Raw genomic sequence first — 13,860 nt, 5'->3', positions numbered from 1 at the left:
TTTTCCTTATCCGCTGCGAGGGTCATAAGGACAGAGGGATGTCGTATGCTGTAAAGCCCTGTGAGGCAAATTGTGATTTGTGATATTGGGCTTTATAAATAAAATTGATTGATTGATTGATTGATTTTGTAATGTATTTATAGGTGGTGCCATATCGTGTGTTCCAAGCAACAAATGAGCATTTTATAAATGCAGTAAAAGTCTACAGCAGTAGCGTAACAGTCATATGCCTATTTGCTTTTTCTCAGAGTTAGATGAGAGGACTGATATCAAACTCGTGTAGCACAGAGATGGGTCAGGATGTGAGAAACAGCTAACGTGATACTGTCAAACTTCAAAAATGTGTGTACCAACACTTTCAAAGCTGTATTTGGTTAATTTCCTCCAAACACAAACTGAAATCTAAAAGTTGGTGGTTATATCAGGAGTTACGTGTTTGTTTGCTGTTCAACACAGTATATTGATATATATTGAGTGGAGGAGTTTAGCAGGTTTTCTCCTGTTTGAATTATTTTCTCACAGAATTTTGAGTAGTTGCATTGTTGTGCACACACTAATATACCCAGAAAAATGTAGTACAACTTAGTGTCTATGGGACTGAAGGTCACTGAGGATGTAGTCAGGCTGAATTCAGATAAATCTCCTGTGTCCTCTGTTGACACTTAAATAAAAGTAAATATTATACTCATATCACATCCAATGAAAGTAAGCACAGCATTACAGAGGATTTTTATTATCTAATAAACATTTTTCCCCAGCTTTTCTGTGCATTTTCTTTTTAATTTCCATATATATTGAGCACTTTGAAATATACGTTACAAAGTTCTACAACTTGTTGTGCCAGAAAACATTAGAGTCTACATAACTGTTGGCTTTCAAACTTCAAACTGAACATTAAAACTACAGTTGGATTGTAGGAAATCTCTTACCAGGCACTGCAGCAGTCATTTCAGCATCTATACCTTCAAGCTCCACTGTGAACTCAGCTTTGTGGACACTCCTCGCCATATTTTGCACACTATGGTTCTGATAGTGTATTTCTCAAGACAGCCACTATCAGAGATCTGCTTCTTCTTTTTAATGTTCCTCTCTTAATATTCAGAAACCACCTTTTTGTTCTTCCTTATTTTTCAGAAACCAGCGTAATCTATGTCTCATTTATCCTGTGGTACGCTCAGCGCTTCTTAAAGAGACAGCCCTTTCCAACAGGCAGCTAAATTAAAAGAGAAGCTTTTCTATGATTTCTTCAAAGCCAGACTCCATTGACAAAAACAGTCATTTTACCTCACTGAACATGGTAGCTGCTGCTCTACCGCTGCCTCGAGAGGTAGTTTGTCTTATTGTGGGACTGCAGTGAATCCAAACTATACCTTTAACACACATCAGTGTTATATTCAGTGAATGTGGTGCAGAAATCATACATTAAAGCAACACAAAACAATTTAAAAGTGACATTAACGTTGCCCTTGTCACTATGTTGCAATGGATATTTACAAAATTGTGTTGTCACTTTAGTTACGTAAAAGGATTATCTTTTCACCCAATCTGCTAACTGACATTGTTCAACTGGAAGATAAATAATTTCTGTTATCTGAGTACTTCTGCTCTGACGCACGCAAGGACAGATCCTGACCAAATATAGACTCACTGCACGAATTGCCAACCCAGAAAAATGAGAGGATGTTGTTACTGTGTGACATAGGAGAAGCAGAACAGCCAGAGATACATTTTCTCCTATACTCTTTATGTAATAAACTGTAGGAAACAACAGAGTTATCCCAACTATCCTGATCTGACAATAGAGAGAGAATGATATACCTACTGAGGAAAAAATAAGTTATCAGAACAGTTAAAAGTAAAAAAAAAAAAAAAAAAATAGACTTTTCAAGACTGGAGATGATGTGCTCCCTAAAACTAAGCAGATGTACAGAATGTCTATTTGAATGTCTATTTAAATGTAGGTTATTCAAGTATTTTTTAATTATTATTTCTGCCTTTTAAAAAAACAAATGGTCAGAATTCGAAACAAAGTATCACAGTTAGACAAAGATGTAACCAAAATTAAGAAAGAAAGATTTCATCAAGATAATATCTGTAAAGGAAGTGAAAACATGAAGTGAAAATATAGCATACTGTCCAGACCATGACAGTGGGAACTTTGCATCAACACTGATGCTTCGGTATAGATAGGAGTTACTCAAATATGCATACATTGTCCTGTAATATAGTACTGTATTTGAATGATGATAGTGAGAAAAGGTCAAAGGTTAACTAATAGTTAAGCCAAGAAGAACAAGGTAATACACTGTGTTATCCATCGTGTTAGGATGGCAAGTTATAGATACTTATTTTGAGTGTTGCCACATTTAAAGGAGGTGTGAGAAGTTGTTCATCATAGTAGAGCGGTGGAGATATACTGTAGTTGCTGTAGGTGTACAGTTGGAAGGATAACATGCACAGGACTTTGAGCCAGGAAACAAGTGTCCATGTCCTGTGTGATACTAAAAGTAAACACTGAGATATTTTGTCACGTCAGGCATTAGTCACATAAGTCTACTTACAAGAGTCTAACAACTACCACAATCTTTTCCTAACCCTAACCAAGAAGTTTTGTTGGCAAAACCTAACTACCAACTCCTTGTTAGTCATGTGAGTCAACTTATGACACACCACCAACCTCTTGTGCATCAAGGCTGTGTTTGTGTGAGAGGATTACAGGCACAGGTAAGATTTGTTACTATGTCCTAATTCATGTCGATATTCCCTAAATTTTGTCATTCTGTTATTGTGGAGTATCATGATGTCAGCCCTCTAAAGACATCATCCACATCACCACAACATTCATACACATATTCATGTCAACACAAGACCAATAACATGCTGCTGATCTTTCTCAAGGCTGTAATTAGAGGATCAATATTATATTGATTTTAATATATATATTGTTGCATTTGGGGGGCGACCTCTAGCTTACCTGGCAGAGGATGCACCGGATATAGGCTGTGTCCTTTGCAGCTGCCCAGATTTGATTCCAACCTGCGGCTCTTTGCTACAGGTCATACCCCACCTTTCCTGTCAGTCCTCAGCTGTACTATCATTAAGGCAAACGTGCCCCAAAAATGATCTTTTAAAAGCTGCAGTTGGAAATAAGCTTTGATCTCTCTGTATTCTTCATAGGAAAAGACAGAAACCATGACCATTTACCAAGAATTCTAACATGAATTTATTTAAACAACTAATAGTGAACATTTTCTTTAAGAAACACTAGTCTTTTGTGACTGCAGACTAAACTGAGTGAAAGAAAAAGAAAAATATGACTTAATGGACGTAAGTCATGTTTGCACATAAAACAGATTCCATTGCTAATTAAACATTTAAGATCTACAAAGTTAACAGTCAGTGAATTGACCTCAGAGTCTCCAGTCTACAGAATGGTCTCTCCAGAAAACCACACAGCAGCTTCACTCCTGAATCAAACAGGTCGTTGTCACTCAGCTCCAGCTCTCTCAGATGGGAGGGGTTGGACTTCAAAGCTGAAGCTAGAGAAACACAGCTGATCTCTGACAACCTGCACCAACACAGTCTGAATAAAGAAAAAATACATTTTAGAAAACTGACTCCGCAGGACGCAGGTTACGAACTGTAAAATACAAAAAGTGAAAAAGAGCTCTCACTACTATTAATGAAAATGTGCCACTAATAAATTCATAGTTACTTCACCTCTTAAATTTTGCCAGCCTCACCAGTAACTCCATCTATACAAACTTATGTTGTGCAGCCAAAAGCAAATAAAAATCCACAGAAAGTGATTTAACATTTGACTTAAGATCCCCAAGGAAAACATAAAGCAGCATTTGAAGACTGTACTGCTTGTCTTTGATCAAGTTCAACTCCCTGAACGGAAGCCGTGAACACCGGACTGACATCTTGGTTTTCCAAACCCTCTGCCCAGTCCAGAGTGAGTGAGAACTTCTGCAGTGAGAAGGTTTGTCCAACGCCAGCAAAGCCACTCATCAAAACAACTTCCGGTTCTTGATTGGAGTGTCATGGAGGGACTTCATCTTAGAGGCTGTCTCAAGCTGCTTTATCTCATGTTGGGTATTAACCTCTTCGCTCTGTCCCTCTGTGATGTAGAGCTCAGTGTAGATCCTGCTGAGGAGAGTTTTACCTCTGCCTCATCAGTTCCTTCAGTCACTCATTCGCATCTCCTGCTCAGACTCATCTTATGTTCATCTTAAACCCCCTGCAGACCTACTGAAAAGTCAAAAAAAAAAAAGTGAGCCACAACCACAAAAATTTGACAATCTGGTGAATTATTGCATTACAATTAAAAAAAATAAAATGGATGGATTACTGAATGGGTCTATCAAGTACAAACCCAGGGGCCCAGATGGTCAGGGGCCCCCGGAGTTCACCTGAAAAATGTCACTCAAACTAACATGTACTGACCAGCAAGCATCAAAATTACTTCTCAAACACACACAAAATAACCACAAACGGCATAAAACTACAAAATGTTTGTGCGTCTTGCTCCTATGTAGAAGAGGTGGTTGAACCTTTTGCATATCTGTGCCCAGGGGCCTGTTGTCTCATAATGTCCATGACTAGAAGAAAATATAAATGAGTAAAGGTTATAAAATCCAGCTTTGGGGAGAGCACAGAAATGCTCCTGTGTCTCTCAGCCTCTGACTGTGTGTCAGTGTACATGTTTTATTGACAGCAGTGGTGACAGACTGAGCCTCAGCCTCTTTTTAAACCTGATAAACAGTTCGAATAATGTACAGTATGTTTATATCTTGTTGTGTAGTCATGTTTTTTTATATTGAACAAAGCCGCTAACAAAGCACTGCAAATTTCTGTGACAAATTCACTCAGTGACAAGTTCATTTGCTACAGCTGCTTCACTGATAAAGCTTCCTGTTGGTGGACAAATTTCATGTGAAGTAGCAGCAGGAAATGTTGCGATAACGTCAGCGGTAAGTTTACACAGTTATCAGAGTGATCAAAAGTAAAATAAGCGTGATATCTGAAAGTACAAACAGGAACAGAGGAGGGAAAGGAAACTCAAAACCACAGAAATTCATTTAGAGGCTACAAACGTAGCCACAGCTGAACACAGAGCACAGAGGCATGTGTGGAATCAGTTACGCCACAGACAAGGCTTTGGTTTGAGAGAGGAGGCCATCTCAGATTGACCATGCTACCAAGCTGAGTCACAGCAGTTCAACTCAGTTTGTCCTGCTGTGAAAGCTGCAGTTGAAATGCATGTATTCATGGCTTGGCATGTGGCACACAAAACAGCAAGGGACAAAGTGAACAAGCACACGCTGAAAACTGTAGCTTACAAGCTGAGGACAGACTGTGTTGCATCTGGTGCTAGCTCACATAGCACCATGAGCTAGCTAATGTTACAGCTCAGCAGAGGAGGATGCCGTTAATGTGTAAATCTTGACACGAGCCTCTAATCCATGAGTAGATGCACGCTTCCTTCTGCCCAGTGATACAGTTGGCAGGTGTTGTTCATTGGAGAGAAAACAGTTCCTACATGAAACTGCTCACAACAAGGTCTGTGGATTATCTTGTCCAACCAGGTCATGATTTCTGGAAAGAGACATTGCTGTTGGGTTTTTTGCTTTTTTGTTTTGTTTTCTGGCACCTTGAACACCACAAGCTGAGTGCCATCTAGTTCCATAATATTAAAGAGAAGGCAGAAATCTCAAAGGTGGATATTTCCAACATTCAACAACTCACACCAAAACAATCTAGATTGATAAACAGCACTAAAAATAAGAGGAAAAATATGTATTTTTGATTGTGGGGACTGTTCTCAGTCTGCAGTCCATGTCTTTTTCTGGATCTTTCTTCACATAGGGGACAGGAGGAGTATTCTGATGAACCAGACTGGTTCCAGTATGAGCTGATGCACTGTCTGCAGAACCAGTGTCCACAGCTGGTAGAGACTGGTTGCCGCAGGACAGCTGCTCCTCCACAGAAATACCACTCCTCTTCCTCTTTCTGTGAAGTCATTTCTTTATAACTAAAATAATTTGTTGATTGTTGTTGAAAAACATCAGGATTTGGCCAACACTGTCTAGAAACTGAGATGTTCCTTTTATTTTATGTGTCCTGCTTCCATAAACACCTTTTTAACTGCTTTTATTATCTGTCTGTTCAACATTTAGTAATATGACTGTATTTTGTATTGATCCAAACTCAAAACTTTCTGCAGCTATTTCACAGAGAAAGTCTTCCATTAAAGAGATTCTGTCCTTTACATCCGTTAATGTTATACACTTCACCTGTCAGTGGTTTTAATCTTGTGGCTGATCAGTGTATAGCTCTAGTTTTAGCCATGCCAACTATAAAACACTGATACAAAAACCTTAGCCAATGCTTGACTCATGCAGAAATGTGTCAATACTTAAACGATGATGTAGAAGGAGGAAAAGTAAGTTCCTGAAACTGATTGTGAAATTATTGGCTATTAAACACTGTGGATGTGATCATATTTTATTCTTTATTGAGCAAAGTATTTTTAAAAAAAATGGCAAAGCACACAGTAACAAAGCAGTGGATTACAATATGAATAACTGATGTACCATTTTTAAAATATTTTATTCTGCAGAAGTTACACACACATACACACATGTATATTTCTAATACAAAATAAAATATAAACATCTTGAGATATGATCATCTGTTGACATAACTGAATTAAGAGTGAACCATAATGTTAGTGCAGTCTTAGCAATTTTAGCTGAAACTGGGAAATGCAAATTATTTTCAGGTATTTTGGGATTTTACATTGAGTTACACAGGCCATGTCTTCTCACAGATCCATGATTTCCGATGGTTGCACCAGTTATCATTCCAGCTGTTTTCCAACTTATAGTTCATTATTTCTGCACAGTCTTCATCTCTGCCAAAATGATTTCCATTTGGCTCATGAGGGGCCCAGTAGCTAAAACACAAAAACAGAACTTTTTAATTGAAAGTGGCTGGCCCCAGCTCATCATGGCAATACAAAAGTTAGTATTGTGTAAACCTGGTAGTCAGCGGAGTCCCATCCACCCATTTCCATCTCCCCTCTGTCTCTGTGTCAGTCAGTCCAATCCACAGGACCTTTTGGAAACGCCTTACGAATTCCTTATTCACAGAAAAAAGCGTCAACATACTTCACATGTAATAGTTTCATTCTGTCGTCCACTTCTGCAACATTGCAATTATTCAGTTTTTCGCTTTCTTTTCCCAACTACATCTCACACACAGATTCACACACACACACACACACACACACACACACATACAGACACATACCTGTTCTTCTTTGCTGTTAATAATCACCAGGTCTGCACCTCTTTGCTGACAGTCACTTCTGCTTTGTTGCCAGGGTGCCGTCGTAGAAGAAATGTAATATAAACTACCTCTGAAATATGGCCATCCTTGTTGGGGATAGCAATCTGTTTTAAACCGGAGAGGGGGGGAAACACAATTTCTCGGTTGTTTTAGGTTAAAACACGCTCTGTGAATATTAGAGATTGTATGAACTTATTTCCATTAGGACAACATAGAGTACAGATAATGTGGAGAACACAGTGTAAGCACTGATTTTGAAAGCTGACACTTGATTAAATGGGCTCTGGTAGTGGCTATCAAGATATGAGTTAGTACAGTGACTAGTATGTGTGTTATTACAGAATTGACAATATTGCTCCGGCCACTAAATATTACAAAATCCATGAGCCTCGACTGCTAAATGCTTCAGTACCCTTTAGCCACAGCCTTCACTGCCATGGAGAGAAAGCCATTCAGAGTGGTGAATCAGAGCCAATTCAGATGGCTTCATTGTTGCATCTGTGAACCAAATGTGACGCCAGAATGGCTGAATCAAAAACTATATCAGAATCCAGTAAAAGTAACTAAATACGCTGCAGACTGTAATGTTAGTTTTCTAGACACTGTAATTTTGGCACACACCAGGGAATTTTTAGTTCTGTGACTAGATGTTTCTTTCTGTCTGAGTTTGAAAGAAGAGATCTTAGCAGACCTCTGNTGTTTGCATGTGTTCATTACCTGAGAGTGCAGGTCCAGTTCTGTTTGGCTCCAGACTGTGGATCATCACATTTTCATAAATACTTTCTGTACTGTTTTCCAAACTCTTCCTTTTGTGAGGATAACCTGATGGTCCCTCTTCATTGATATAGACATCCATCAGTTGATCCTTGATGTTCAGCTGTATTGACTGCAGTTTGGTCCTCAAAGTCCTGATGTCTTGAGCGTGTGCCTCTGAAATGACAGATGATGTTCTGAACTGTTCCCATACGAAGCAACAAACATAGTAACACAGATGGCAACATCTTCATGTGAAACAGGAAACTGAGGGCTGCTGGGATGAATTATTTTAGGTGACCACCTTTACCTGTTTGGCCTTGCAGCTGCATGATGATGCTTTCCATTTGGTTTCAAGCTATGTTGCAAAATCCCTGAAAACTTAAAGGGACAGTTCACCCAAAAAACAAATATACATATATTTCATTCTCTCACCTGTACTGCTATTTATCAACCTAGATTGTTTTGATGTGAGTTGCAGAGTGTTGCCGTCTCTCCAATATAATGGAGCACCACAACAGTACATTTTAAAACCTCAACAGTAATGTCTCTTTCCAGAAATCATGACCCAGTTACTCAAGATAATCCACACTGCTCACACTTGTTGTGAGCAGTTTTACATATGAACTTTTTTCTTTCCACCACACTACACCTGTCACCCATATCACCACAGTAAGGGAGGCGTGCATCTACTGCTAGCTCGCTGAGCACCACTGAGCTTGCTAACGTTACAGCTCAGCTGAGGAAGACGCCATTGACACTTCTTTCTGTCTGCAGTCCATGTCTTTTTCTGGATCTTTCTTCACATAGGGGACAGGAGGAGTATTCTGATGAACCAGACTGGTCCCAGTATGAGCTGATGCACTGTCTGCAGAACCAGTGACCACAGCTGGTAGAGACTGGTTGCCGCAGGACAGCTGCCCCTCCACAGAAATACCACTCCTCTTCCTCTTTCTGTGAAGACATTTCTTTAAAGCTAAAATAATTTGTTGATTGTTGTTGAAAAATATCAGGATTTGGCCAACACTGCCTAGAGTCTGAGATGAATTGTTTCTTTTATTTTATGTGTCCTGCTTCCATAAACACCTTTTTAACTGCTTTTATTATCTGTCTGTTAAACATCTTTTAAAAAATTGAGTGGCTGTCTGACCCCTGCTCAGAAAAGCTGTCCTCCATCAGGATGTTGTGGCAGTCATCCACCACCTGAGGGTGCAGCAGAACAAAACATGTCTGGTGCAGAATCACAATTTAGGAGTTGAATAAAGGAAAAAGAGTAAAATCTGGAAGTGATAATGGACCTCCATGAGAGCAGGTGCATACCTTACTGGATGAATAGTTTTAGTGAAACAACCTTGGGCTGACCTCATGTCTAAGTATCCCTCCCTCATGGCAAACCCCTCCACCCTCAGCAGGACCATGCACCATGCTACACTTAACGTGACTCTGATTCCAAGGCATCGTCCTGGTCTTTATATTCCCCAGATCCCAATCTGATCAAGCATCCGTTGGACATACCCCACCTCGCCATCCACAGGACTCAAAGGATCTACCTCCAGTGCCCTGGTGCCAGACACCACAGGATGCCCCCAGAGGGCCTGTGTCCATACCTTGACAGGTCAGAGGCCCCACCGTGGATGAGATGTAACAGGGTCAATTATACAGCAGTAATATGTGTGACTATACATATATGTATACATATATATATATATATATATATAAATAGAGAGAGAGAGAGAGAGAGAGAGAGAGAGAGAGAGAGAGACTTGTACTATATGTGTGTGTGATTGTGAAATTATTGGATATGGAACAATTGTGGATGTGATCATATTTTATTCTTTATTGAGCAATGTATTTTAAAAAATGGCAAAACATAGTAACAAAGCAGTGGATTACAATATGAATAACTGACGTAGACATGAAGCATTTTTAATTTCTTTTATTCAGCAGATGATACACACACAGACACATATAAAATATAAACATCTTGAGATATGATCATCTGTTGACATAACTGAATTAAGAGTGAACCATAATGTTAGTGCAGTCTTAGCAATTTTAGCTGAAACTGGGAAATGCAAATTATTTTCATGTATTATATAGTTGCCTCCTGGGATTTTACATTGAGTTACACAGGCCATGTCTTCTCACAGATCCATGATTTTCGCTGGTAACAAAAGTCATCATTCCAGCCGTTTACCAAATTATAATTCATTATTTCTGCACAGTCTTCATCTCTGCCAAAATGATTTCCATTTGGCTCATGAGGGGCCCAGTAGCTAAAACACAAAAACAGAACTTTTTAATTGAAAGTGGCTGGCCCCAGCTCATCATGGCAATACAAAAGTTAGTATTGTGTAAACCTGGTAGTCAGCGGAGTCCCATCCACCCATTTCCATCTCCCCTCTGTCTCTGTGTCAGTCAGTCCAATCCACAGGACCTTTTGGAAACGCCTTACGAATTCCTTATTCACAGAAAAAAGCGTCAACATACTTCACATGTAATAGTTTCATTCTGTCGTCCACTTCTGCAACATTGCAATTATTCAGTTTTTCGCTTTCTTTTCCCAACTACATCTCACACACAGATTCACACACACACACACACACACACACACACACACACAGACACATACCTGTTCTTCTTTGCTGTTAATAATCACCAGGTCTGCACCTCTTTGCTGACAGTCACTTCTGCTTTGTTGCCAGGGTGCCGTCGTAGAAGAAATGTAATATAAACTACCTCTGAAATATGTCCATCCTTGTTGGGGATAGTGATCTGTTTCAGATTGGAGAGGGGGGGGGGTGTAATATCTCAGTTGTTTTGAGTTGAAACATTCTCTGAATGTAAGCTGACACTTGATTAAATGGGCTCTGGTAGTGGCTATCAAGATATGAGTTAGTACAGTGACTAGTATGTGTGTTATTACAGAATTGACAATATTGCTCCGGCCACTAAATATTACAAAATCCATGAGCCTCGACTGCTAAATGCTTCAGGACCCTTTAGCCACAGCCTTCACTGCCATGGAGAGAAAGCCATTCAGAGTGGTGAATCAGAGCCAATTCAGATGGCTTCATTGTTGCATCTGTGAACCAAATGTGACGCCAGAATGGCTGAATCAAAAACTATATCAGAATCCAGTAAAAGTAACTAAATACGCTGCAGACTGTAATGTTAGTTTTCTAGACACTGTAATTTTGGCACACACCAGGGAATTTTTAGTTCTGTGACTAGATGTTTCTTTCTGTCTGAGTTTGAAAGAAGAGATCTTAGCAGACCTCTGTAGCCCACTCCTTATCTTTGCTTTAGGCTAGCAGCTCAATCCTACTTTAGCTGCTACTAGTATAACACACCTGGATCTCTGACTGAACCATAATGAAGAAGAGTGATTACTGTAAGTGAGGACTAACTAACCTTGAAGCTTTCTATGAAGATCATTTATCTTTTTGGTCATGTCTTCAGCTCCTTTATGGAGCCGGTCACGTTCGTCAGCCAGGATGCTGTAACTGGTCTGTAACTGGTCTCTATCTTTAGTCAGGATGTTGTAACTGGTCTGTAACTGGTCTCTCTCCATAGTCAGGTTGTTGTTACTGTTGTGAACCAGGACCAACTCCATTTTCCACTCAGAGTTGCTTTTGGTGACTGTGTTGTACACAAAAACAACAAACAAATTAAGAAAATCTGTTAATCAGCATCACCTGCTCAGTGTTTATCAGCATGCTGAAATACTCACACAGGCAAACCAGAGTTATGAGTCCAGTCAGAAGGAGAAGACACAGCAGACTCAGACACACTGCAGCAGCTCTGCAGGGGCTCTTCTTCACATCTGCAGCACCTGAGGGTGGAAGTCACAACACCTGTTTGTCATGTGTTAGTTCATTAATGTGAAACCAAATTAAATTAACTCATTCACATATTATTGTTCATGTTTTAGCCAGACAAAAGGCACCACACACTATCTGAATGACTGTATGATTCACATATTCACATTAACATGTAGTCAACATCCTGTTACAGTATACGTATACACATAACAACCTGTTTGCATGTGTTCATTACCTGAGAGTGCAGGTCCAGTTCTGTTTGGCTCCAGACTGTGGATCATCACATTTTCATAAATACTTTCTGTACTGTTTTCCAAACTCTTCCTTTTGTGAGGATAACCTGATGGTCCCTCTTCATTGATATAGACATCCATCAGTTGATCCTTGATGTTCAGCTGTATTGACTGCAGTTTGGTCCTCAAAGTCCTGATGTCTTGAGCGTGTGCCTCTGAAATGACAGATGATGTTCTGAGCTGTTCCCATACGAAGCAACAAACATAGTAACACAGATGGCAACATCTTCATGTGAAACAGGAAACTGAGGGCTGCTGGGATGAATTATTTTAGGTGACCACCTTTACCTGTTTGGCCTTGCAGCTGCATGATGATGCTTTCCATTTGGTTTCAAGCTATGTTGCAAAATCCCTGAAAACTTAAAGGGACAGTTCACCCAAAAAAACAAATATACATATATTTCATTCTCTCACCTATACAGCTATTTCAACCTAGACTGAGTTGCTAATGTTACAGCTCAGCTGAGGAGGATGTCATTGACGCTTCTTTCTGTGTGGTGATGCGGATGGAGGGTGTAGTTCGGGTTGAAAGAAAATTGTTCCTGTGTGAAACTGCTCACAAGGTCTGTGGATTATCTTGTGTAACCGGGTCATGATTTCTGTACAGAGATATTGCTGTATGTATTGCTGTTTTTCAAACGTATTCTTTCAGTGCTTTGAGCACCACAAGCAGATCTGGTTCCATTATATTTGAGAGAAGGCAGACATCTCTACGGATTATATATCCAACACTCTGTAACTCACACTAAAACAATCTAGACTGATAAATGGCACTACAGTTAAAAAGAAAAATATATATTTTTAAAATTTGGGGTGAACTGTCCCTTTAATTCATCACTGCCTGAAATGAATGAGTATTTACACAAGAAGACAAGATGGATACTGACTTTTAAAAAAATCCACTACCCTGGGCAAGAGAACAGAGAAGTCCCACACACTGCCCTTTTACTTGCAATAAACTTTATGGGAGATCTCCCATAAGTTTATTGTGAGGTAAAGAACAGTGTGCAGGACTTCTCTCTTCTTTTGCCTATAGATATTTCCTCCTATGCATCTGTCTACAAGAAACTGAAGGTGTGCTTTAGCCTTTACAGTTAAAAAATCCACTACCACAATTTTAAGAAGTTGGACATAGAGTTAATGATAGGGTTTATTTAAAAAATAATTAACAATAATGATGGGGTGTAATAATGGCTTAGAGCTTTGCATCTCCTCCTCTTCCACGTTTACTTCCTCTATTTTCTTCCCTTTAATAAAACCCTTGTGGCCCACCCAAGAGATATGTACAGTAAGTGACCTTTACAGTGATATAAATGCTAAAATTCTGTGGGACTGGTCTAATCAGAAAGGATTACATCTGAGTTGAATTAGATGAAGTGAGAAAACATGGCTGAGGATATCTATGCCAAGCCAGACCTCACCAAAAAAGTTAGATTTCAGACAGGTGAGAAGGACGACAGACAAACAGACGTCTGTGATAATGTTGATACTGTGAGGATTTATGACAACTGCTGGGCAGAGGAGAGTACGCCGCCGGACAAATCACAGGACAACACTACTGAGAATCAACCGCAAAGTATCTGTCTGTGTCTGTCTGCCTGTCTAGAATTTACTGTAAGATTAAATAGATGAGT

The 13,860-nt window shown here is 39.5% G+C and overlaps 2 protein-coding genes across 2 annotated transcripts in view; both read right to left on the bottom strand.

Moving 5' to 3' along the window:
* LOC126390070 (CD209 antigen-like protein C) overlaps positions 1 to 1,023 on the bottom strand; it is a 7,039-nt gene extending 6,016 nt beyond the window's left edge. The window contains exon 1 of the mRNA XM_050044171.1: positions 930 to 1,023. Within this exon, the coding sequence (XP_049900128.1) occupies positions 930 to 1,008 (79 nt within the window). The 5' untranslated portion in view covers positions 1,009 to 1,023. The remainder of the gene's footprint in view (positions 1 to 929) is intronic.
* Positions 1,024 to 3,396: 2,373 nt separating this feature from the next.
* LOC126390859 (asialoglycoprotein receptor 2-like) lies at positions 3,397 to 12,551 on the bottom strand. Its single transcript, XM_050045343.1, has 10 exons — positions 12,515 to 12,551; positions 12,169 to 12,381; positions 11,843 to 11,944; positions 11,524 to 11,751; positions 10,742 to 10,884; positions 10,470 to 10,570; positions 10,239 to 10,385; positions 7,318 to 7,426; positions 7,046 to 7,146; positions 3,397 to 3,568 (listed from the first exon to the last, which is right to left on the bottom strand). Exons 1-10 carry the CDS (start codon positions 12,549 to 12,551, stop codon positions 3,397 to 3,399), a joined length of 1,353 nt encoding a protein of 450 aa, XP_049901300.1.
* Between the last annotated feature and the right edge of the window lie 1,309 nt (positions 12,552 to 13,860).

Source organism: Epinephelus moara, chromosome 5 (genome assembly GCF_006386435.1).
Source record: "Epinephelus moara isolate mb chromosome 5, YSFRI_EMoa_1.0, whole genome shotgun sequence".
Taxonomy (NCBI): Eukaryota; Metazoa; Chordata; class Actinopteri; order Perciformes; family Serranidae; genus Epinephelus; species Epinephelus moara.
The sequence above is the reverse complement of the archived record's forward strand: the minus strand, read 5'-3'. Positions and strand labels throughout refer to the sequence as shown.